At 40.3% G+C, this 23,921-nt stretch overlaps 1 protein-coding gene across 2 annotated transcripts; it reads left to right on the plus strand.

The window, feature by feature from the left end:
• LOC109721437 (heat shock 70 kDa protein 8) lies at positions 15,872-22,280 on the plus strand. Of its 2 annotated transcripts, none has more exons than XM_020249081.1 (2): positions 15,872-16,002; positions 20,248-22,280. In XM_020249081.1, exon 2 carries the CDS (start codon positions 20,249-20,251, stop codon positions 21,974-21,976), a length of 1,728 nt encoding a protein of 575 aa, XP_020104670.1. In that variant the 5' UTR covers positions 15,872-16,002; position 20,248; the 3' UTR covers positions 21,977-22,280. The 2 variants fall into 2 exon arrangements, with proteins under 2 accessions (XP_020104670.1, XP_020104671.1); XM_020249082.1 differs by lacking the exon at positions 15,872-16,002 and adding an exon at positions 16,021-16,331.

Here is a 23,921-nt window from a genome sequence, read left to right on the forward strand (position 1 = left end):
AAGGAAGTTGCAGAATTTGTAGCTAAATGTTTAACCTGTCAGCAGGTTAAAGCTGAGCATCGACTTCCCGCTGGAAAGCTACAGAGTTTACCTATACCGGTATGGAAGTCGGAAAGGATTACTATGGATTTCATCGTTGGATTGCCTCGTTCACAGGCAGGTCATGATGCGATTTGGGTAATCGTGGATAGATTGACCAAATCTACCCACTTCATTCCTATTCATACAGTTTGGACTGGAGAAAGACTCGCACAAGTATATCTTGATGAAATTGTGCTATTACATGGAGTACCTGTCTCTATTGTATCTGATCAAGATCCACGCTTTGTATCACATTTTTGGAGGAGTTTACAAGAGGCTCTGGGTACCCGATTGGATTTTAGTACTGCTTTCCATCCTCAAAGTGACGGGCAGACCAAGCGCACTATCCAGACTCTCGATGATATGTTACGTGCATGTGTGATGGATTTTCAGGGCGGATGGCCAGAATTTCTACCCATGGCAGAATTTGCTTATAAGAATAGTTATCAAGTAAGTATCAAAATGGCACCGTTTGAAGCTCTATATGGAAGAAAATGTAGATCACCACTTCATTGGAGTGAAGTAGGTGAGAGGCTAACTTGGGGTCCTGACGTTTTATAGGAAGCCAAATCTAACGTTCGACTGGCACAAGAATGGTTAGTGACAGCTCAAAGTCGACAGAAAAGTTATGCAGATAAACGCCGACGGGAATTGGAATTCCAAATTGGAGATCATGTATTCTTAAAAGTATCACCAACAAAAGGAGTAAAAAGATTTGGCATTCGAGGAAAATTAAGTCATCGATTTATTGGACCCTATGAAGTATTGGAGCGGATCGGCCAAGTAGCATATCGACTTGCGTTACCGCTGAACCTATCAAGAATACATAATGTATTTCATGTATCTACACTTCGAAGATATATTTTTGATCCAACTCATATTTTGAAAAGTATTCCAATAGAGATACAAGAAGATCTGAGCTTCGAAGAGCAACCAATGGAAATTTTAGCTTGAGAAGTGAAACAACTTCGAAATCGTGAGATACCCTATGTAAAGGTGCTCTGGAGTAACCATGATGAACGCGAAGCAACCTGGGAATTGGAGAGTGCAATGCAGGACCACTATCCTCACCTATTTTGAAAATAATTAGAGGTAACTGTTTTCGTTTCGCGGACGAAACTCATTCTTAGGAGGGATGACTGTAGTATACTGAACTTTAGCAAATTGCGAAGTTCAAGTAAGGGGAATGACATTTGGAACCTCCCTACATGTTTTAAAGAGTTTAAAGATGTTTACAGACAAGTTTGAGAGTGATCGGATTGTCGGAGACAAGAAAGTGCATTGCAATTTCGAGTTTGGCATTTTCTGCATTGGTGAATCGGTACAAACATAATGTTGTACCGGTACAACAAGCAACAGTGGCAGCAGGTGCGTGGCAGCAGGAATTTTTTGGTCTTTTGGCATCTAATCTTATCCCTACAGATATTTGGTTGACCCCTGAAGTTGCTTGGGGGTCCATTGAGTTCAGAGAAGAAATCTTACACCTTTCTCATTTTCTCTCTCTAGGGTTTCCTCTCTCTATCAAGAATTCTATGGTTTAGGCTTGATTCCTCTTCTCTACTTGATGCTAGCTAATCGGGAGTGATTTGGAGCTATTAGTAAAGAAAAAGGAGGAGCTTGGGGTAGAACCTCACAGCCTGGAGCTTAGTAGTAGCGGGGTTAACTTGTTGGCAAGGTAAACTACTTAACTATTCATTAGTTAAGTGCATAGTAGTGAGGTTAAGTAGTAATTGGGGTTTTGTTACTAGCTGGTTGGGGGAAAGCTTTCAGCAACTGTAGAAGCCAGGTTTGGGTGAAGATTTTCAACCCCAACTCAAAGAGAAAACTGGAATTAACCTTGAGCAGGTGATCAATTAAGGATTGATCTTAGAGTGATGTTTTAATGAATTTGTTAGTAGATTGATGATGCTGTTTTTCTGGGTTTGTTTCAGCAGCTCGGAGGTTCTGGTTGGGTGGAATACCTGGCATTTGTGAGCCAGGTTGAGAGTATTTCAACCAGCAAGAAACCGAGTCACAGGTAAGGGATTGATATAAGTGAAATGGAACCTCAATGATAGGTATTAATGTTGTTTTGGGGAACTAATTCGCAGCAGGCTTGTGACAGGGTATTGGATAACTCTTGGCTGAATATTGGGAGCTTTCGAAGATGGAATTGGGTGTAATAACCTAAATCAAAACAGGGGTTCAAGCTGTGGTCTTGTACAAGGTAAGACTATTACTGAGTTTGGATGTTTGATACCGGTTTTAATGCAGTTTTTATAATTAAGTCACAGCTGGATTAAGACCTGATTGAGCTGAATTTGGGACTTACTTGAACAGGTTTGAGCTGAGTATTGGGGGCTTCTATCTACATTGAAGAGTAGACTTAACTACCCTTTAAAACTAGGTAAGTAACTACTACCTATTCGGCGAATAGGTAAGGTTTTGCTATAGGTATCTAAATTCAGCTTATAGCTGATCTTGACTCGTGAATTAGGAACCTGGACACTTGGATTGCCTACCAGTGTGAGATCGACAAGAGGCATCAATTAGTAGGTGGGTTTGACCTTACCAGAGCAAGTGAAACTCCCCTATGTTCTATATGATACTATGGAACTATTAATATTGTGCAATTGAACTAACATGTGTTAGGTGAAGAGTAATTGAGGCAATGCATTGATCACTAGCTAAGCTTGATTTTCCTAAACTAATGACTTTACCATGCCTCTCCAAAGTAGAGAACAAGGACATACACTTGTGATATGAGTAATAACGCCTTTATATTATTAAGTTTCCAATGGCATGTGTATATTAGCATTGTTTTTATGAGTTATTAATCTAGTGGATATTAGCATTTTACATTATACTTAGATACTGACCTATTGGTCGAGAGTGAGAACTTTACATGTTAAAACATGACGACTGAGAACTGTTGGACTACAGATCGTGCTTGCTTGCCATTGTGCTCATTCGCACATACTTGTGAGGGTCGCTCTCCACAAATCGGCACTCCGGAGTTGGTCTACACGACAGATTGCTCGCTCATGCGGGATTGGGTGTGAGACCCCAGATAGTCCTATATATAAGATATAATAGGGCTAAACTCTTAACTCGGCTTAAGCATTTTGGGTGGTGGCAAGGCCCAAGAGGTTAAGAGAGTTAAGCGTGCTAGGACGGGAGTAGTCCTAGGATGGGTGACCCCCTTGGAAGTTGGGGCGTCATAGATATTAAAATAGGGGAACCGCCCAACCAACCAAGTCACTGATACGAAGTACAAGAATCGACCTACCAGGTCAACAGATACGCACATAGATAGAACCACTCTACTCCTACTCAGGATACTAAGCATGCAAACAACGAGTAGAGTATAATGGAATAACATGGGTGCAAGGCTCAATATATACTCTGCAATAATAACAACAGAAGAGTAAGGGTAAGAAACCATCACCAAGAGTGCACCACTGTACCGACGTCGGATCGAAGTACCCACCTGTAAGGATGTCGCGTCTGTCTCCTGACTGCAAAAGAATGTCGACAGGACCTAGAAAGGGTCCACCGGGTTAGTATCTAACCCACAACTAATAACCACAGTATCCACAACCCCACAAATAATTTCACGAAAATCGGTTTCCCAAAACCGATTACCGTAACTCGCCGGAAGTCCCGAAAACCACATCGGGACGCCGTCGGGAACCACTAAGTGTCCCGAAACTCACCGACTTGTGCCACGAGTCACCTGCTGCACCAGAACACTCCGATTTGGATGTTTTGGTAGCAAACATAAGATAACAACACTACACAATTATCACCGGATAATTGTACGAATCCGGATTCCCGGAAGTGTCTATTTCGACACCGGAACCCACCGTCGCTCATCCATCATCACCGAACCTACAAAATGATGATGGTGACTAGCCAACAAGGCTCAGCGACCACACACAAGACAACCAAACCACGTCGGAAGAAATTCGAACCGAAACCGCGTTCTTTCGGCGAATTTCGCCGAAAAACGCACCGAAATCGACTCTTCGATTTCCGCAAAAGCTAACGGATCATGGACAATCAGTCCAGAGGTCAAACACACTCATACACACTGTCCACAGTGGCCCTAGGGTGCACAATTGCACAAAAGTCCCTCTAATTACATAAAATCCTATCATTTTATATAATTTGAGCGATCAAGTGGCTCGTTCACGCAAATTGAGGACTTCCAAAGTCCGCAGAGACACGTACTGACAGGTCTCGACGTACCGGAGGCCGTGCTCACGATCCGGAGCACAACGGCTCGCTGTGGGAAGCGCGGGACCAACCCGAAGGTTCAGCGAACAGTACGCAGCCACGGAAAAACGCACCGAACAGGGCTAACCGGACACTGCTGATCCAAGGTAAGGTGAGCACTGTGATCAGCACTGACCAGCGATCACCGTGCTCACCTCCGGAGGCATCGGAATAGCCTCGGATCGCCGAAAACGCACGCACAAACACAGAACAACAGCCAAAAAGGCTCCATAGGGTCGACACCGCAAAAACAGCGGAACGGGGCCTTCCCGACAGAAACCAAGGTGAGCACGATGACCAGCAACTTGCCAGGATCATCGTGCTCCCTTCCATAGAGGTCGGGGAGGCTCAGGAAGCTCGGAACAGTAAACAACCCACAAACAGCCTTATTTCGGGCTTGGCCGGAGCAAGTTTGCTCCGGCCGGCTTCCGGCGGCACGGCGGCGCGCGCGGTGGCTAGGATTGGGTGCGGGGGAGGGAAGGAACAAGGTGCTCACCTTAGGTGGCGACGAGGAGCGGCGGCGGCGATGGCGGAACCAACCCAGCCCGCACCAGGTTCGGCTCGGGTCCAGGGTGGCTGCGACGCGGTAATTGGCTGTCTGAGCCTGACGAGGACGTCAGGGCTTAAAGGAGGGGAGATTGCGAGACCCCAGATAGTCTTATATATAAGATATAATAGGGCTAAACTCTTAACCCGGCTTAAGCATTTTGGGTGGTGGCAAGGCCCAAGAGGTTAAGAGAGTTAAGCGTGCTAGGACGGGAGTAGTCCTAGGATGGGTCACCCCCTGGGAAGTTGGGGCGTCATAGACCATAAAATATTAAAGCTATTAATAACAAAAGTAAACAAGGTAGGAACTAAACCAACAAACTGGGTCGGAAGCTCTAGCGACCACTGCGAACGTGTCTCACGTCTCGTCTCAACCTCACCGCCCGTAATACCTAAAAAAATGGTGGGGGAGGTGAGAACATGTAAACATGTCTCCCCTCCCAGTGGGTACCGCAAGCCGATGAAGGCGAGGAGTACTCACCGGATCAGGAAGAGATAAACAACAATATGGGTAAGTGAAATACTAAATATAGTAGCAACAATAATGAACGAAAAATATAGAACTATAAATGAAAGCACAACTACGACTACTGTAATGAACAACTGAAAGTATACATGCAGCTAAACTATAGTAGCAAGATGCTGATAAGTAGGGAGCTGACAAGTATAGATGCAGGTAAATAAAACAGTAGCTACAATAAACAGATAAGGATGTACTGGAAATAAACACTACAGCTACTGTATGCATGCGTCAACTGACGATAACCTCAAAAGTACCCAATCTCGCTGCCCTATTGGTCCGAAGACCTCAGGCCCATGCCACTCTGCTCACCCTGTACCTGACCCTCGCAATGAAGCCCCTGGGTCAGAAGCATATACCCTCGCAATAAAGCCCCTGGGCTCACGGGTTGGCAATCCAACCACTTTAATCTATGACGCTCCAACTTCCCAGGGGGTCACCCATCCTAGGACTACTCCCGTCCTAGCACGCTTAACTCTCTTAACCTCTTGGGCCTTGCCACCACCCAAAATGCTTAAGCCGGGTTAAAAGTTTAGCCCTATTATATCTTATATATAGGACTATCTGGGATCTCACATTGGGTGCCGAAGTGGATTGCTGTGGGGAGTGTATACTACCACGGGGCCATTAGGCGCGGCACAAGCTGGACTACCTTGAGTAGGTCCCGATAAATTAAACCAAAGTGTAAATGGTAATAATAGCTGATTATCATTGAGTAATGTACAGTTGCATGACATACTTTTGTTCGTTGCAATTACTTTACTTATTTCTACCTGATAAACACATGTGACAGCATGATACACATTCATAATTTTTTATCGTTGATAAGACCATCATGTTATAACTGTTTTACATTTCTAATAGTACATCATGAGCCTAGTGGTGTAATTCGCCGAGGCTGGCGGCTTACCCACTGGGAACTATTGTTTAATAGTTCTCACGCCCTTTTTATTGTTGTTTTTACAGAGCCACCTACTACAGGAGAGGCTAAGGATCGCGGCAAGGGAATCGTGTCTAGCTAGACATAGCTTGGAGTTTTACTAGGTGATCACCTTGCTACTCGTGCCACGGCCAAGGGTGATATACCCGTGTATAGAGAGACCACCATTGTACATATATTTTGAGTAACCTTGTGATGTATATGTGGTTGGAACCAGAGATTACAGTTTTGGTGCTTCTCTGCGATGTAGAAATTCAGGATTGTACGTACTTTTCTTCTAATAGTTGCATTATTGACTTATACTTTGCTCGGATATCAGGTTAGGATTTCTTATGATTCCCTTCTTCAGATATGTTTTCTTTGTAGACGCCTTATATACTGCAGGTATATGGCGGGTCTGTGCATGTATCGGGTATGCTTCCGCCGATACCCGGGTGTGACAAGAAAACCATCGCACTATTTGAAATCTTATCAAGTAGTGAAAACTCAATTGTTGACTGTTTAAAATTTTTTAAACTTTGTTCCATTTTGTGTTGTTACTATTGGATATATATTGAATAACAATATTATGTTTTGGATTATATGTTAAAGAATTGGGATGTTGCTTTTTGTGTTGCTACTATTGGATATCTATTGAATGGCAATATGTGTTTTGGATCATATGTTAAAGAATTGGGTTGTTGTTTCTTGAGAATTATTTTTTGATGAGAAATGTAATATTTATGATAATATGTTTGTTAATAATTTTTTAATTTTTTGTTCATAAATGTAGATCAATATAAATATTAATATAATTTTTTATCATATCTGTAGAATAGAGGCGGTTGAAACCGCCTCTACCATTGATGCTGCATAATAATATTTGTAGAGGCGGTTTAGAACGCCTCTATAGATTAAAATTTATAGCGGCGATTTAAACCGCTTCTAAAAATAAATATTTGTAGAGGCAGTTTAAACCGCCTCTAAATGATAAAATTTGTTTAATAAACTGTGAATAAAAAATATTAAATTAAAATATTGCGGCGGTTGAAACCGCCTCTATATATGTAAGGAAGTGAATTCTCGAAATACGAGGATTGTACTTCATCCAGGATCGACTAATTGTCGAAAGTATACCCTTTGTGGGAGTTGAGAATGTCCAAAGCACAAAAAGTGCCTTGGAGTTGAGTTCCCGAGAGCAAATGAGGCAAACTGCATCATTGGGCTGATGTTGCTCTCGGGGACCGGTCTCTGCAGGTGAGAGACCGGTTCCCCTGGCTGGGCGTAGCGGGGTTGCGTGATGCAACCGGTCCCTGGCAGGGAGGCACCGGTTCCCGAACGTGGTCCCAACGAGAGATGCCAAAAATTGGCTAAGTCCTGAAGATCGAGCTCTCCGGGACCGGTCTCCCAGGTGAGGACCGATCTCCCGGGGAGAGACCGGTTCCCGAACGCGTGCGCCCGAGGGAAGCTCTCGGGGACCGGTCCCAAGTCGGGGAGACCGGTCCCTCCGCGCGAAAACTGCCCAGTGAGGGCAGTGCACAGGAGTGAAAGTTGAGGGGCTTTTATGCAAAATGGCCTTTATTTGAGTGGGCTGAGCCCTCTCTCTCCCTCACACTCTCTCATTTCACTCTCTCTCACTCTCATTTCTCTCTTGCTCTCTCTCTCTCTAGAAAGGAAAGAAGGAGAAGAAGAACAAGAAGGAGAGGAAGGAAAAGAAGAGGAAGATAAGGAAGGAGAAGAAGAAGGAGATCAAGAGGAAGGCTTTGAGCACCTCCATCTCCCTCTCCTCTTCCCATTGGAGTAGCTCTTGAGGTAAGCTACTAAACCCTAGCTTCTAGAACTTAGGGTTTTTGGGTTTTATGCCTTGGAATGGGTCAAATGGACCCTAAGCAAGCTTCTAAATAGATCAATCCCAAGAATCTAGGGATTTATGGGGTGGTTTGCTATAGGTGCAAATCTAGGGCTCCAAAATGGGGTTTTTGTAAAAGTATGAGATTGATCTCATTTGAAGCCTTGGAAACCCTATTGATAGGTCCCAAAACGCGGGGGCGAAGTCGATTTTGGCATTCGGCGAACCGACGTGAAGTTCTCGGCAAAATCGGGCCGGGCTAGTGTTGATTCGGGCGAGGAAGGCTAAAGCCTTTTCGTAAAGCTCGCCGAGAGAGATTTCCGAAACCTCTACATCGATTAAAGGTGGGGGGTGTCATCCGAAACTTTCGAACTCCTTTCTATGTCTTAGATTGCATTTAATCTCATCTCTTCATGTTGCATTGTAGGATTGCATAGTAGCTCCATTCCTTATGCTTTCTAATTGATAACCTAGTGTACTTGGAACGCTTGGTAACTTAGATAGGTGAGGATTGGGTCGAGACGTGAATCCTATAGTGCGAAAGAAAAGAGATGAACCCGATGGGGGTATTGATGACATAGAAAGTAGTGTTATTGTTAAAGAACAAACGAGTGGCATCCAAACATTGAATGATAACGAGTGGCATTAATGTAGTGTAAATAACACTAGAGGTCGATGGACCTAGGGATAGGTGGATCCCTTAGAAAATGCCTTGTGAACAATGAATTTAGAAAACTAAATAGCATTGCATGAATGTCGGGAACCGATGATTCCGCGATAGTCGTTGACCCTAGTGTAGGGCGTCCTCACTTGGAGAGGATTCGATTGGGTTATTGACTCTAGTTGTAGAGCCTCCTCACTTGGAGAGGATTGGATTGGGTGTTGACCCTAGTTACAGTGTATCCTCACATGGAGAGGATAGATCTAGCTCACAGTCTGCGTTTAGGGTGGCATAGCCATCCAATCCCCACATGGAGGGGATTGTCGTCGAGTACTCCGGAGTGTCGCGCGACTAGGACCACTTGGAGGTCCGGACCACATGGAGGTCCGCAGACGGTCCCGGGCTTGGGTGCACTTGGAGCTCCCTCCCCACTTTGGGATTTGAAGGTGAGTCATGGGCGAGCCCTAGGGCCTCGCCACAGATTGGGTAAATGAAAAAGGTTAAAGGTTTATAAATGTCATTGAACATTACTATTCGAACATGGATCGAATTTGTTAGCATGGTAGCAAACCTTTATTATATGATGCATGCATTCATATTCATGATTATGGGCATAGTAGCATAGTTTTCCTACTACTGCATTTACAGCTTTCAGATACATATCTATCTATCTATCTGTTGTTACTTGTGCCCACTTGGACCTAGTGGGGAGATCGGCAGAGTCGGCGGCCGAGCCCACTGGGAACTATGGAAGATAGTTCTCACCCCACTCTATTTCCAGTGGTAGGTTCAGGGCTGCAGAGAGAGGACCGCGGCAAGGGCGTCGCGCCCGACCAGTGAGACCGTGGTAGTATAGTAGCTTTCCTTTTTGCATTAGTCACCTATGTATAGAGAGAGATTTATTATGGGTGAGGAATGGGAGAGCTATGTATTTTGGGATGAAAAATGATGTAAAGAATGCAACTATTGTAATAGTTAGTAAAGTACTCTCTTTATTTCACTCGTATATCTTGTGGATTACTTGCCCTTCTTGTTGTTGGCACTGTTTGTGCTCTCGATGAATGTGTATGTTTAGAATTTAAAATCCTGGGTAAATTCTTGTACACATTCCTGTCGTTGAGCCTTGGGCGGACAAGGGAGATGCTGTTCGTTCGGCGGTCCGCCGCCGCGGCCGAGCCGTGCCAAATTGGTAGTGGTTTCGGGGCGGGGCGTGACAATATACCGCCTCTATGCTCTCCCGGCGGTCGCTCAAACCGCCTCTACATTGTAGAGGCGGTGGCTACGCCGGCAGTCTAGAAGCGGTTACAGAAACTGCCTCTAAGAATCGTAGAGGCGATTTAAACCGCATCTACAATCGCTAAAAATCGCCTCTACAAGTAGTTTTTCCTGTAATGTGACTAGCCGACAAGGCTCAGCCACAACTCTCAGGGCAAACAAACACCGTCGGATGAAATCCGAACCGAAACCGCGTTCCGCCGGCGAAATTTTGCCGAGAAACGCATCGAAATCGACCATCGATTTCCCCGAAGGCTATCGGACCTTGGACATTAGTTCAGAGGTCACCTACCAGACGTACGTACCGCCCACAGTAGCCACAAGATGCCAAATTGCATAAAAGTCCCTACATTTACATAAAATCCTATTATTTTATGTAAATAAGGTGATTTTGTGGCTCGTTAATGCAAACTGAGGACTTCCGAGGTCTGCCGAGACACATACTGATAGGTCTCGACATGCCGGAGGCCGTGCTCATGATCCAGAGCACAACGGCTCACTGTGGGAGGCGCAGAAGCGACCCGAACATTCAGCAAACAGGGCGCACTCGGGGAAAACCGCGCTGACAACGTAGCTTCGGAAGCCGCTGATCCAAAGTAAGGTGAGCACTATGATTGACACTGACCAGCGATCACCGTGCTCACCTCCGGAGGCATCGGGACAACCTCGGATCGCCGAAAAAGAATGCGCAAACCAGAACAGCAACCAAAAACAGCACTGCGAAGGCTTACCGGGCAGTGGGAGCTAGGGCACGGCCGACGATGGCTCTGCGATGGGTGCACCGGCGGTCGACGGGTGCGGCCGACGTGGGGAGGCCGGTGCTCGCGCTGGCCGGCGGCGGGAGGCGGCGGCGGTGGCGGCGGAGCAAGTCGAGCCCGCACAGGCTAGGGCTCGGGTTCAGGAGTAGCAGCGGCCACGGTGGCCGGTGGGGCTCCCAAGGGCGACGGCGGGGGATCGCCGGGGCTCCGGGGGAGGCGGCAGGGGCGGCCTCAGGCAGTGGTGGCGCGCAGGCCAGCAGTTGAAGCTCAACTCGACATGAGCTCGCCCAGGGAGCCTGTAGGACTGTAGCAGCGTGGCGGCGGCACTCGGGGCGACTCGGGGTGGTGGCGACGGACCGCCTGAGGTCGGAGGGATGCCCTGGGGGTGGCCTAGGGCGGCGGCGGCGTGCGGGCCAGCAGCTGCGCTGGTCTTGGCCGAGCTAACCCGGCTTGGTTGCGGATTGCCCAAACGGCGACTGTGGCATACGGGGACGATAGGGGACCGGCGGGGGAGGCGCCGGAGGTCGGGGCCGTTGCCGGAGGGGTTGCCCGAGGATGAGGATCACCCGGGGTTGTCTACGGTTAAAGGTGGTGGAGAAGATGGAGAAGGAAGACAATGTAGCTAACTCCGGCGGCCGGAGGCACGCGCCGACGGCCGGGGTGCGCGAGGCGAGGGCAGGGGAGAGAGATGAAGGTGATTGGGGGCGCGGCTCAGGGTGGTAAGGTCTAGGGTTAGGGTTGGACCATGAAAATCCTAGAACATACATATATATATATATATATATATAATGTAATTTGCACAAAGGTCCTCCAAAGCCTCATATTTTGAACTGAGTCCCTCGTAGTGTGAGTAGAACGCGCGAACACACCCCCACATTCGATTTCACGCAAAATGGTACATAAAATGTAGAGGTTTTCGCAAAATTACCGTTTTGCCATCTAAGACCCCTCCTCGATCAACGCGCGATATCAAGAGATTCGTCCGTCAGATTTGCGAACAGATTGGACCAGTGTGATCAGCACGACTGAGACATCAAACTCACAATTTTGTTTCACCTGGTTTGGTCACAGATTCACGACAAAACCCATTCTCTCTCTCCAATAGGTAAAACCACTCACAAATATATAGAATCATGTATCTCCAGTTTTCTCGAAATTCATGCGTCAAACCTCAAATCCGTCAGCGCCACTGGGTCCAGGATAGTCGAACTATCGAAAACGAGCTATTGGATCACTATGAACGGAATTCGATATGCGCCAGAAGCCATCTCTACACCTTGGCCTCTCCGGAAATCCGGGTTACTATTTACTATAAGTGAAAAGTGAAGATCGTGTAAAATCTTCGTTCTAACTCGTTTTCTCTCGAAACTTGACGAGTGCTTTTGCAATTAAAATACACGCAAAAACATCATCAATAGAGAGTTTAGCTAAACTGTCAAAATCTCAGTCCTTATATTACATACATCAAATAAGTGATTTTTAAAATTCAATTTTTAATATGTGTATTTACTATTTTTCTTCATGTTATTTCAAAAATTCTAATTTTTCACGAATTCAACTCTGTCATTTTATTTTTTTAATATATTTAGATTTTTTTCTGAAAAATTTTACTAATATTATGATATTTATCATTTTACTTATCTAATAAATTATCTATATTGCTATTGGAGCAAGTACTTTCCATTTTCATGCAACAAAGTTTTTTTTTCCTTTATATTCTCTTGAAGACCAACATCTATATATATTTGAATCTTGAAAGTTGATATGTGTAATATACCGAAAATTCGAAAAATAAAAGTATCNAAAGGTATCGCGCCTTAGTCAGAGGCCACCACAGTTGGGTTCATTTTGTAGTAAAGTACCCTATGTTCATCTTTTTGTACATGATGATTAGTAATGTAAAGAAAAGAATGCGATGTGTATTTTGAGGTGAATGTGATGTAAGGAAGAAATGATGTAATGAATGTAAGAATTCGATAAATTACTAGATGAATGCAATGTATATGATCTAAAATGAATCATATTACTTGTGAATGTTTAGTTTCCTTTTTCTTTCACTTATGGCTGTTGCTTACCCTCGTGTAAGCCGTTTGTGTATGATTCCGCTAGTGCTTTTCTCTATTGATGAAAATGTGCATGTGATGAGCCTTGGGCGGATAGGGGAAACTCTGTCCGTTCGGCGTCTGTTTGACGTGCTCGGGTCGGGCCAAATTGGCATCGGTCTCGGGGCGTGACAATATGTCTCTCATATACGTGTGCTTAATTACTCTAATTTGTCTCAAATATGAAAGTTTAGTTGATCTCATTATATACTTAAATATTAATATTATTTATAAATTTTTATGTCAATTTGAGTTCTCCTTTTGTTTTGCACATCAATATGTAAATTTAGAATTTCTTTTTTTTTTGAGAGAGATAGCTAGGTAGCACGCTATCCGCTTCGTTTATTTCATTTAGAAATAAACTCAGCTGGAAATGTGAATCAACTAGGATTCGAACTTAGGTCTCGGGTATATACCAACCACCAAGCCCTTTGCCACTTGCTCTAGGAACTGTCGGTTAAATTTAGAATTTCTTATTTTATTATTTATTGATGAAGCAATAAGGTTGGGCAACAGTAAACCGGAAGTATTACTATGCTATGTAATTATTCGTGCCATATTATTAATGATGACAAAAGTGCATTTCACATGAAGGCTGAAGATTGCAAGTTGGATACTTTTTATAAATTTGGTCATCCTAGAGAAGAGAAACTCTAGCTCTAAATTGTCTTTTAGGTTTTATTGGTCTTTTGCTACACCGAGTGCAATATAATATTCAAAAGTGGTGAAATTTAGTGGGATATAAGTGTCTATAAACTTCTAAAATTTGAGTCTTTTCCTATAATTGTACATATTTGTCTTTGTTGTCAATTGTGATATTTCGTTACTTAAATTGACTTGAAGATAATTAATTTTTAGTATTTACGTATGAATATTCTGGAATTGAAACTTGCAACATTGCAAATGTGAACTTCAGTTGATTAAATATGTATGGTTGACTTTTGTTCTTTACCTGAGTATTTACTTTGGTTCATAATTTTGTTTCTCTAGTTTTTGTACTTCAGTATGTATTATAATTAAAATTGATAGTATATTTGTTTAGTTGTTAAAATAAATATAATATTACTTAGAATGCTTTTCTTTTATTATCATATAATAACCTTTGTTACTTTATATTATTATATTAGTCGTACAACGCACGGATCAAATACTAGTTATAAAACATCTTTAAGTGGATAGTTCTGTTAGCATGTCCTGTGCATGTCACATACAGCGGCTCATTCAAAATATTGCTTAGTTCAAATTCTCACGTGTGCGCGTTTTACAAAGAGAGTTCCTGCTCTTCAGATTGAAGAGGTTGGCGCCCCTAGCTTTTCCAATTGTAGATTATTGGGTTTCATGGGCTTATGGGCTAATTCACAAAATAAATAAATAAATAAATAAATAAATAAATAAACAAATAAATTAAATTATCTCTTCTCTATATTTAGGGAAAAATGTATGGAGAGCTCTGAGCTTTCACCCGTTTGCAAACAAGAGCCAAAATTTCTACTTTTGGCAAAAAAAATTTTAAACTTTATTAAATAATTCAATAAACTTATCTTTTAAAGTGAACTTACTAATTAAATTACAGTTTTGATTGAGTGTTATGTCGTGCACATAATTTTGTAGGACATAAAAGTATTTATTTTCTTTTAAGTTTTTAAATTAAGCATGACAATTGAAGAATAAGTTGAACCGAACTTTAATTTTTTTTTTTTTTAATCTTTTCTTATGTGTTAGAATACTAAAAATAAATAGTAGTAAATAAGATCATTAAAGTTCAAAAGATGATTTCCAGCTCAGGTAACTCGAGTAACTCAAATTAAATAAAAGGTTAAAAAATATCAACAAACAATTTACATTGAGGGTTCTGTGTCAAAATGAACTATAGTTGGAGGTTCTGAACTATCAAGGAGGTTATGGAGAAAGAAATTGTCCCATGCGTCTCTTTGTATATTTATACAACTTAATTATAATGATTTTAAAATCTGAACCTAAATATTAAAAGTAAAACTAACTACCTTACATAGGAAAAATCTATTTTTTACAGCATCTATTATTCAGGCATCAAAATAGTTGTAAAAATTCATAATGATTTAGGAAAAGATTATCTAAAATTTTGATTTTTATTATGTAGATTTTTTAAAGGTTTAGATTCACGGTTTTAATTTTGGGGCATATAGGAGTTGGCTTTGGACACAGCAATCCATTTTTTTGGGTTTAATCTATACACTCCTTTATTCTAGAATTATAATAAGTGTAAACTTCAATTAGCCCCCTATGGTTTGTCTTATTTGTAGTTAAAAAAATTATATTTAATTATCATATAGTTTAGCTTATTTTAATTTCGTCATCCTATAGTTGTAAAAAATATACTTAATTATTCCTCAGTCATCAAAAAAATTTTATTTAAAATTTTATTTGATAACAATTTTTTTGAATAAAAATAGAGATAAAACTATACNTAATTTTATTAAGCAATTTATTCTACAAATTTACTTCCCTTCTATCTATTGATTTTTTAAAAATTATTTTGATAGATTTATCTCAAATCTTTCTCATATAAATCTTTATAAAATAAAGTGATGTATAAATTTATTTAGGCATATATCAATTTTAAGATTTAACTATTAAATTATTTTTATATAATTTTTATTTAATTAATAATTAGACTTATAAAACTATATAAAAATATTAAAAAAATAAAATTTATTATAAAAATATTTTAGATCCGCAGCAGCATGGCGCGGGTATTTCACTAGTTACTGTTTTACCGGAAAGAAACACTCACTTTTCGGATGTTTCTGGAGAGCGCGTAGCCGAAGTTTCTCCCCGTCTCTCGCTTTCTCCAGAAACCACCCTCCATTTCCTCCACCTCACCAAAACAAAAGAAAATAAAAAAACAAAAAAAAAAAAAAAATTCCATCCCTTTCTCTATTTCTCCCCGCTTCCTCCACCGCCCCCCCACCCCCATCACAGCACAAAGCGTCTGTCGCCGTCAAGCGCAACCTGAATTTCTTCTCATTTTCTCTTCCTCTCCACTGCAATTCAAGTAAGATATCAAAATATTGCCACCGCCACCACCTTCTTCTCCCTCTCTTCTTCTCCTTCTCCTTCTCCTTCTTCTTCTTCTTCCTCTTATTGATCTGTTTTTATATATCTGATACTCAAATTTGTGAGCTATCCATGTTAGTGGAGGACATGTTAATTTTGTTGATGGACGTGCTCTTTTTGGCTGTGTTGATCAAACTCCTGTGCATCTTGTTGCACTTGAAGCTCGCTGTGTTGTTGATCTATTTAGTTGTTGTCTACATGTTACTTGTTTCTTTAGCCCTGTTTCACTGATCGATTTGAGACGTAGCAGAGGAATCTACTGTTTGGGTATGCTAAGATAATAGTTTTCTTTATCTTGTTGGTGATTATTATTATAGGCTAAATTACAGTTTTGGTCTTCAAATTACGAGATGCGTGACATTTTGGTCCTTTTATTTTAAATTTGTTATGTACTGGCTCAAACTTTTTAGATTGTTATAATCAAGTCTCATAGTCCAAGTAAGTTGATTGAATGGTGATGGGTCGCTGGTAGGGTAGTATTGTGATTAATGACGTGGCAATAATTAAACTGTCGTATCATTGCCACATTAGTGACACGTTAGTATTTAGTCAACTAAATTAAATTATGGACTTTATTGCAACAATTTAGCTTGTTCGAGCTAAAAATTACGACCAATTAAAGTTTTGAGGACCAAAAGTGTCACCGACCATGCAGTGTGAAGAACGAAAGTGTACTAATTTAGCCTTTTGCTTCTGAAGCTCATCTACTGACTTTTGCAGTTTGAAGAACAAAAGTGTAATTTAGCCTTATTATTATTATGCTTCTCAAGTCCATCTACTGACTTTAGATTTCGTAGCTGATAAGGCAACATTTATGAGAGGTAAAAAAAAAAAAAAAAAAAAAAAGGTACTGTGACCACCTTAACTCCACGCTATGTATTTTGAGTGAATCCTTCCTTGGCTTTTTTTCTAAATATATATTTGACTTATTATACTTTGTTAAATCACGAATTTTATCAAATTTAATAACTTTGTTAGCTATTAGCCAGTAATTCTTGCAATTTCATTTGTTGAAAAAGTGATTAAAACCATTGTCACTGTTGAATTTAGAAGATTTCAAATTTAGCTGACTAAAATTGTTTAGATCAAACAAAATTTTTGAAGGGGTGTCCAAAGAAAACAGAGAAATGAGATGGTGAAGGGGCTATTTCAAAAAAGGCAGTAGTTGAGGGTCCTCTGCAAGGTTTTAAGTGTCCGTCGGCACGGGCCGTATCCACCGTGCCGTACCGTACCGTGCCAACAAGATACCGGCATGATACAGACCCCGTGCCAATGGCACAGCTCAAAACCCTCTATTCTTTAAATTAGTAAGTAATTTCCTCAATAAAGTTCAAAACATGTGATAAAAAGACATAATAAATAGTTAGAATATTTTGTTGCTAAAGAAAATAAATATTTCATGCTATTATATGTTGGCACACAAGAATTTTTTTGACCGGTACGCATTGGCACGGCTCGGCACGCACCGTGCCGTACTATGCCGGCAAGTTTCCCGCACGACCCCGTGCCACGGCACTTAAATCCTTGGCCCTCTGTACATATTTTCCTTTATTACTTTGAAATCATTGTACTTTTTGCCGATAATGTGCACTTCTCAGCTTGTTGAGAGAAGCCTCCCAATCAATTTATTGGATGCTTCTACTATAGTATAGATGGACCTGTGGCTGATCCAACTACAAAACACTTCATTTTCCTTTTCTCTTTTGGAGAAAAGTACTTGGTTTATCTGATCTTTTATTATAAAGTCAATGATTCATGTTGTTCATGGTTCACACGCAGAAAGTGAATGAGAAACAGCATTTCTCTGGCTGTTTGCCTTGTTACCGCAATGAGGAACTTACGATTTTATTCTAACCCTAACGAACAAAATGATGTCTTTTCCATTTAGAATTTTTGATGCGATGAAAGATCTGTCCTTTGATTGTGTTAAGACTTGTACTGTCTGTGTTATTACTGTGTAGAGACTTGTAATTGTTTGTGCTAGATACTAGATCCAATTGGCTCAATATACGTATGACCGAACGTGTATGCTAACTAATTTTAACGTCAAATGATGGAAAGTCATGTTGAGATGTCAGATTTAATTGTAATAAATCATCTTAACTTGATACTTTATTATAGACAGATGTTGATCCCTAGATATTACCATGTAAATTCACTTTTTGGTGTTCTTTGCTTGAAAGAGCCAATTATCTTAAAACCTGAAAAATAAAAAACAATCAATACAGGGTTTAGGATATGCTGCTCTCATTACTTTATTTGTTATTTAGGCATATGGAAGAAAAATGCTGTATCGCAAATAGAATATTGCAATTCTTCAAACTTTTGCATCTAGCTGCATTGTTCTAAGGCATTGAAGACAGAATTTCTTGTTTTAATTCTAACAATGGTGCATTGGCCTAAAAAAATCAAGTGTGGATAATAGAGTCACATAGAGGAGGAAAAGGTAAATATGGAGTTTGGATCTTCTGAGAGAAAAAAATGCTCTTGCAATAGTGGAACATTTAGAAATTTGTGGCTATTGACTCATCACGTTGTGTACTTTATAAGGCTTGTCTTATAATTTCTTTGTCATCTTTTAGTGTAGTCCTTTTGGGTTTTCCTCTTTTCTTTTTGGCACCTTCTACAAAGCTGTCCTTGTGCACTTTTAAGCTATCCAGTCATGATTTAGTGTGTGTAAATCAAACCTTCAATGAAATTTATTTCCTTATAATTACATGAGTTTTCTTTTGTTGTTTAAGCTCGTCTCCAAGCTACAACTTGAAACCTTTGGGGGTGTGCTGCCTCGGAGTAGCACTGCTATGTCTCTAAGTCATTATAAACTGACTCATTCAACACAAAACAAAGTTGTCCAGGTGGTTTTGGCAGTTGTAGGTGGAGGTACCTCTCTGAAACATAGGCATTGGTAGTCTTTTGGGTAGTTATTTTAGTTAAGATGGTCAGGTTTTTGAAAATTAAATAATCTAGAACATCTTGTACATGGTGAAAAGAAAAGTATTTCTACTTTACTTTCTAATACTAATAGTTAGTTTTACATATTCTCCTTTGGTAATTTGTTGAGTGATCATATGTCAAGAGAATAAAAGGCACGTGCCAATGTTCGTAGCCAAAATCACATAAGAAATTGAAAAAATAAAAGAATTAAAACAAACGGAAGCACCAAAAGAAAGAGGCGGAGAAAAGAGTTGTCAAAAGCTTTTGTTAGGGTTATCAACTGCCAATTAGTGGGTGTTCGAGTGTAATAGAGATGACCTCACCACTCTAAACTAGGCATTGATCTTAATCTAACTGGGACAACAGAAAAGAGTGCTGAATATATAATATTAAAACAACATTCGCTGATAGCATAAGCTTTGGAGATAAATGGTTATTTCGTATTGTTTAACATGGTAATAGAGTAGAGGGTCTTGTGTTCAAGCCGCACCAAGCTTATTAACTTTCTCTCATTTAATTCAAGTCTGCATCTTGGGCTGTTTGGGCTGAGAATGTTGAATATATAATATCAAAACACCGTTTTGGTTGTTTCACATTCTTGACAAAGAGAATAATGTGGGTGTTTGATTGCATGTTTTGCCTGGCTTTCATGGTGCGTTATTTATGACGTGCCCTTTGGTTATTGCAATTGCATGTGCATTTCTACGCACAGCTGCGAAAATGGAGGATTTGATGAAGCTCCTATTTAAAGCTTCTCCCGTAGACAAGTGGTGTGGCCTGCAGTGGGCTGCACTGCTGAGCAAAGCAAGGGCAAAGTCATATGAATTTCTTTATATTGGTTGTGGACCCATCTTACCTTGTTTCAATCACTAATTAGTCATTTTTGATGCTTACAGTTATATATTATAGCATTGTTAAATACTTTCTGATGGAAAGTTAGGCAATATTATTTTCTCTTATCTATTTGTCAAGATTTATGAAATCTTACATGTATCGAACGCTGTTAAATTATGTGGAACAACCTATTTTCTCCAAAAGCTCAAGCTACCAGAGAATGATGTATTTAATATTTTACATTCAAAGAAGTGCATCTTTCAGTAAAGTTTCCTTAATGGCATATAAGATCCCTCTTTCTTTATTTTTTGAAGTAATTTACTGTAAGCCGGTATAAGATATATATATTCTTGTCTCAATATTTTAGCTCATATGAGTAGTTTTATTGACCATTGGGTGTGATCTCATTCTACAGGATGGCTGAACAATTCTACACTGTTGCATCTGATAGTGAAACCACTGGTGAAGACAAAGCACAAACTCCTCTCCCTAATCTTGCAATCGGCATTGATATTGGAACTTCAAAGTGCAGCGTTGCAGTTTGGAATGGTACACAAGTCGAGCTGCTTAGAAACACCAGAAACCAAAAGCTCATGAGGTCATATGTCATGTTCAAGGATGACCTCCCTTCAGGAGGAGTGAGTGAGGAAACCGCTCATGACGAAAAAGACATTTTGTCAGGAAGTGCAATATTTAATATGAAACGCTTAATCGGTCGGATGGACACAGATCAAGTTGTTCATGCCAGCAAGACCCTTCCCTTTTTGATACAGACTTTGGATATTGGTGTCCGACCATTTATTGCAGCATTAGTGAACAATGTATGGCGAGCTACCACTCCCGAGGAAGTTCTTGCCATCTTTCTACTGGAGCTCAAAGGCATGGCGGAGATGCATCTCAAGTGTCCTATTAGAAATGCTGTTCTGACTATTCCAGTCTCGTTCAGCCGGTTTCAGCACACCAGGATTGAGCGAGCCTGTGCGATGGCTGGATTACATGTTCTGAGGCTGATGCCTGAACCCACTTCGGTGGCACTTTTGTATGCGCAGCAGCAACAGCAGCTTTTGCATGAGAATATGGGGAGCGGCTGTGAGAAAGTGGCTCTTATATTCAATATGGGTGCTGGGTATTGTGATGTTGCTGTAACTGCTACTGCTGGCGGTGTTTCTCAGATAAAAGCCTTATTGGGCTGCCCTGTTGGTGGAGAAGATATACTTCAGAATGTCCTGCGCCACCTTTTACCTAACTTGGACAGTTTCTGCGCTGACCACAGTATCGAGAAAATTAAGTCGATGGGATTACTCAGGATTGCAACCCAAGATGCAATTCACAAACTGTCCAGGGGACAGAATGTCCACATTAATGTGGATTTGGCCGATGGGACCAAAGTATCTAGAACCTTGGACCAACCAGAATTCGAGAAGGTAAATGAAATGGTGTTTGAGCAATGTGAGAATCTAATAAAGCAGTGCTTACTTGATGCCAAATTAACTGCAGAGGACATAAACGATGTTATTTTAGTGGGAGGGTGTTCCAACATTCCTAGAATCAGGAGTCTCGTGTTAGGCTTGTGCAAGAAGGAAGAACCATATAAAGATATAGAGCCTCTGGAGGCTGCTGTCCATGGTGCTGCACTCGAGGGAGCTATTGCTTTGGGAATCAGTGATCCTTCAGGGAGCTTAGACCTGCTAACTATTCAGGCCACCCCTCTAAGCCTTGGGATCCGTGCCGACGGTGATACCTTTGTGCCTATTATACACAGGAACACTGCAATCCCTGCAAGAAAGGAGGTGGTGTTTACAACATCGCAGGATAACCAAACTGAGGCCTTAATTGCTGTTTATGAAGGCGAGGGGATGAGTGTGGTAGAAAACCATCTGCTGGGCTTCTTCAAGGTCACCGGCATTCCACCAGCGTCGAAGGGAACGGCTGAGATCAGTGTTTGCATGGACATTGATGCTGCAAATGTTCTTAGGGTTTTAGCTGGTGTGCTCATGCCGGGAGGCAAACGAGCCCTCCCACCATTCATTGAAGTCAGGATGCCCACGCTGGACCACGGCCATGGTTGGTGTGGACAAGCGCTTGTGAAGCTGTATGGTACTGCGCTTGACTTGGCCACAATTCCGAAGAAGATGCAACGGTGATTTGTGCCCATATTTGAAATTCTTATAAAATGAAGTTACAATCTCTCTAAGTCACCTTGTCAAGGATTAGAGGTACTTTTTACATATTCCGTGCTGTTCGCTGTTCCAGTCATCCTAGCTCTCTGTCTGTATTGGTTTGTCATAAACCGTCTGCAATGAACTTAAAAGTAAAAGAGTATTTGCTTCTTGCATGTAGATGTGATCTTGGTTATTATGTGGTATTAATTAGGTCTAGTCTTTGAATACATGAGCCTGTGCTGCAAAGTGAATATAAGATGCGTATGTGGTACGTTTTCTTGGACAATTGGAGCTTCTTGTTTAAATGGGTGTTTTGATGGGTACGTTACATCGTCTTGCTCGAGTTTGTGTAGCTTGCTGCAGAATCTTGTCTTGCTGATTTAGAATAATCAGGAAATTAATTCCTCGAGGCATGTTACATTTCTAATTTGCAGTTTTATTAGCCTATGGATAAATACTGTAATGTTTGGAAGAAAAAGGATGCTATTAGGTGTCAGAATACAGAATACAGAATACAGTGTTATGAACAATGCTCTTGTTCGATAGACGGCTTTTGCCGGTACCTCTGGGGCATTTTCATGTTCCTGACATGAGCTAAATCTACATCACTATATTTGATGTTATGTATAATATCAGCTTATTTGGTAAAATGCAAGCAACACTGGAACAAAATTGTGATTTTTGATCAGATATGCAGCCAAGGAGATTAATTTTGTAGCTAAAAATTGGTTTAGCAACGAAGTTCCTTGTTTTTCGAAAAGACTACAGAAAGAATTTCTGGGCAAGGTTTTAACTGCCGGCCCCAAGATGGGGGCACGGCAGAGGGGAGGGGGGTCCTGTGAGACCCCTTTGTGCCGGAGTATATATATACACTTTTTGCACCATGCTTTTTTTTTTTTTTTTTTTTTTTTTTTTTTTTTTTTTTTTTTTAACTTCCTCAATTTTTTCTTCTATTTTTTACCTTTTTTTAAAAAAAAAACTTTTTTTTGTTGCATAAAGAAGAGATAAAGAAATTGCAAATCAAAGATTTACTTGTCAAAAAAATTATAATTTAATTTTTTGTTTATATATTTTAAATATTTTTGATTTGTAAAGCTTATTTTTTTGAAGAATTATAAAATTAGATAACTTTTAATCTATAATTCATAAGAAGTTGAAAATAGATATATTTGATTTAATTATTATACGGATAAATTTTTAATTTATATATTCTATCCGTGCTCCATCCGTCCTCAGCTATTGGTTCGAGTCCTTTGCTTCCACAGCTGATATCTATTTCTTTTCTCACAAAATTACTTTTTAAAAATTTGCCACACTGCAAAGTTTTCAGCGAATAAGGGACATAAAATCGTACTTGATAATCAAATTTCTAGGCATATCTAACATAAAATTTTATTTTTGGATTAGAATGTTGAAAATATTGATGAAATTAAAAGCTATATTAAATTAATTGATATTTAAATTTATTTAATTTATTTGTTATATAATTTATTAATAAATTCAATAATTTTTCTTAAATTTGTTAATATTTTTTTTTTCTTCCAACGTTTAATAAATATTTTTGAAATTCAAATGGAAGGAGTTATCAAAATGCTAATTTTATCGTGTAGTCTCTCATCGAATTAATATGGATCAATCTTTCAATTGTACTTGTAAATTTTATTATTATATTTTAATTTCTATTCCCTATCAGGTATAGCTGTACTTTATATTAAAAAAAAACTTACCACTATATTAATTGGTGAGTATAGTAATCTATATATATCTTATATTTTTTATAATTATTTGACTTAAACTTTTAAAATAATATTATAAGAATTGATTGAAATTTAAAAAATTAAAATAAGTACGTGGTAAAACGTATCATTAGAAAGTCATGCGTAGCCATCACCATGCAATCATGTCATGTGTTAGTACGAAAGCGTGT

This window comes from Ananas comosus, linkage group 15, assembly GCF_001540865.1.
Source record: "Ananas comosus cultivar F153 linkage group 15, ASM154086v1, whole genome shotgun sequence".
Lineage (NCBI taxonomy): Eukaryota > Viridiplantae > Streptophyta > Magnoliopsida > Poales > Bromeliaceae > Ananas > Ananas comosus.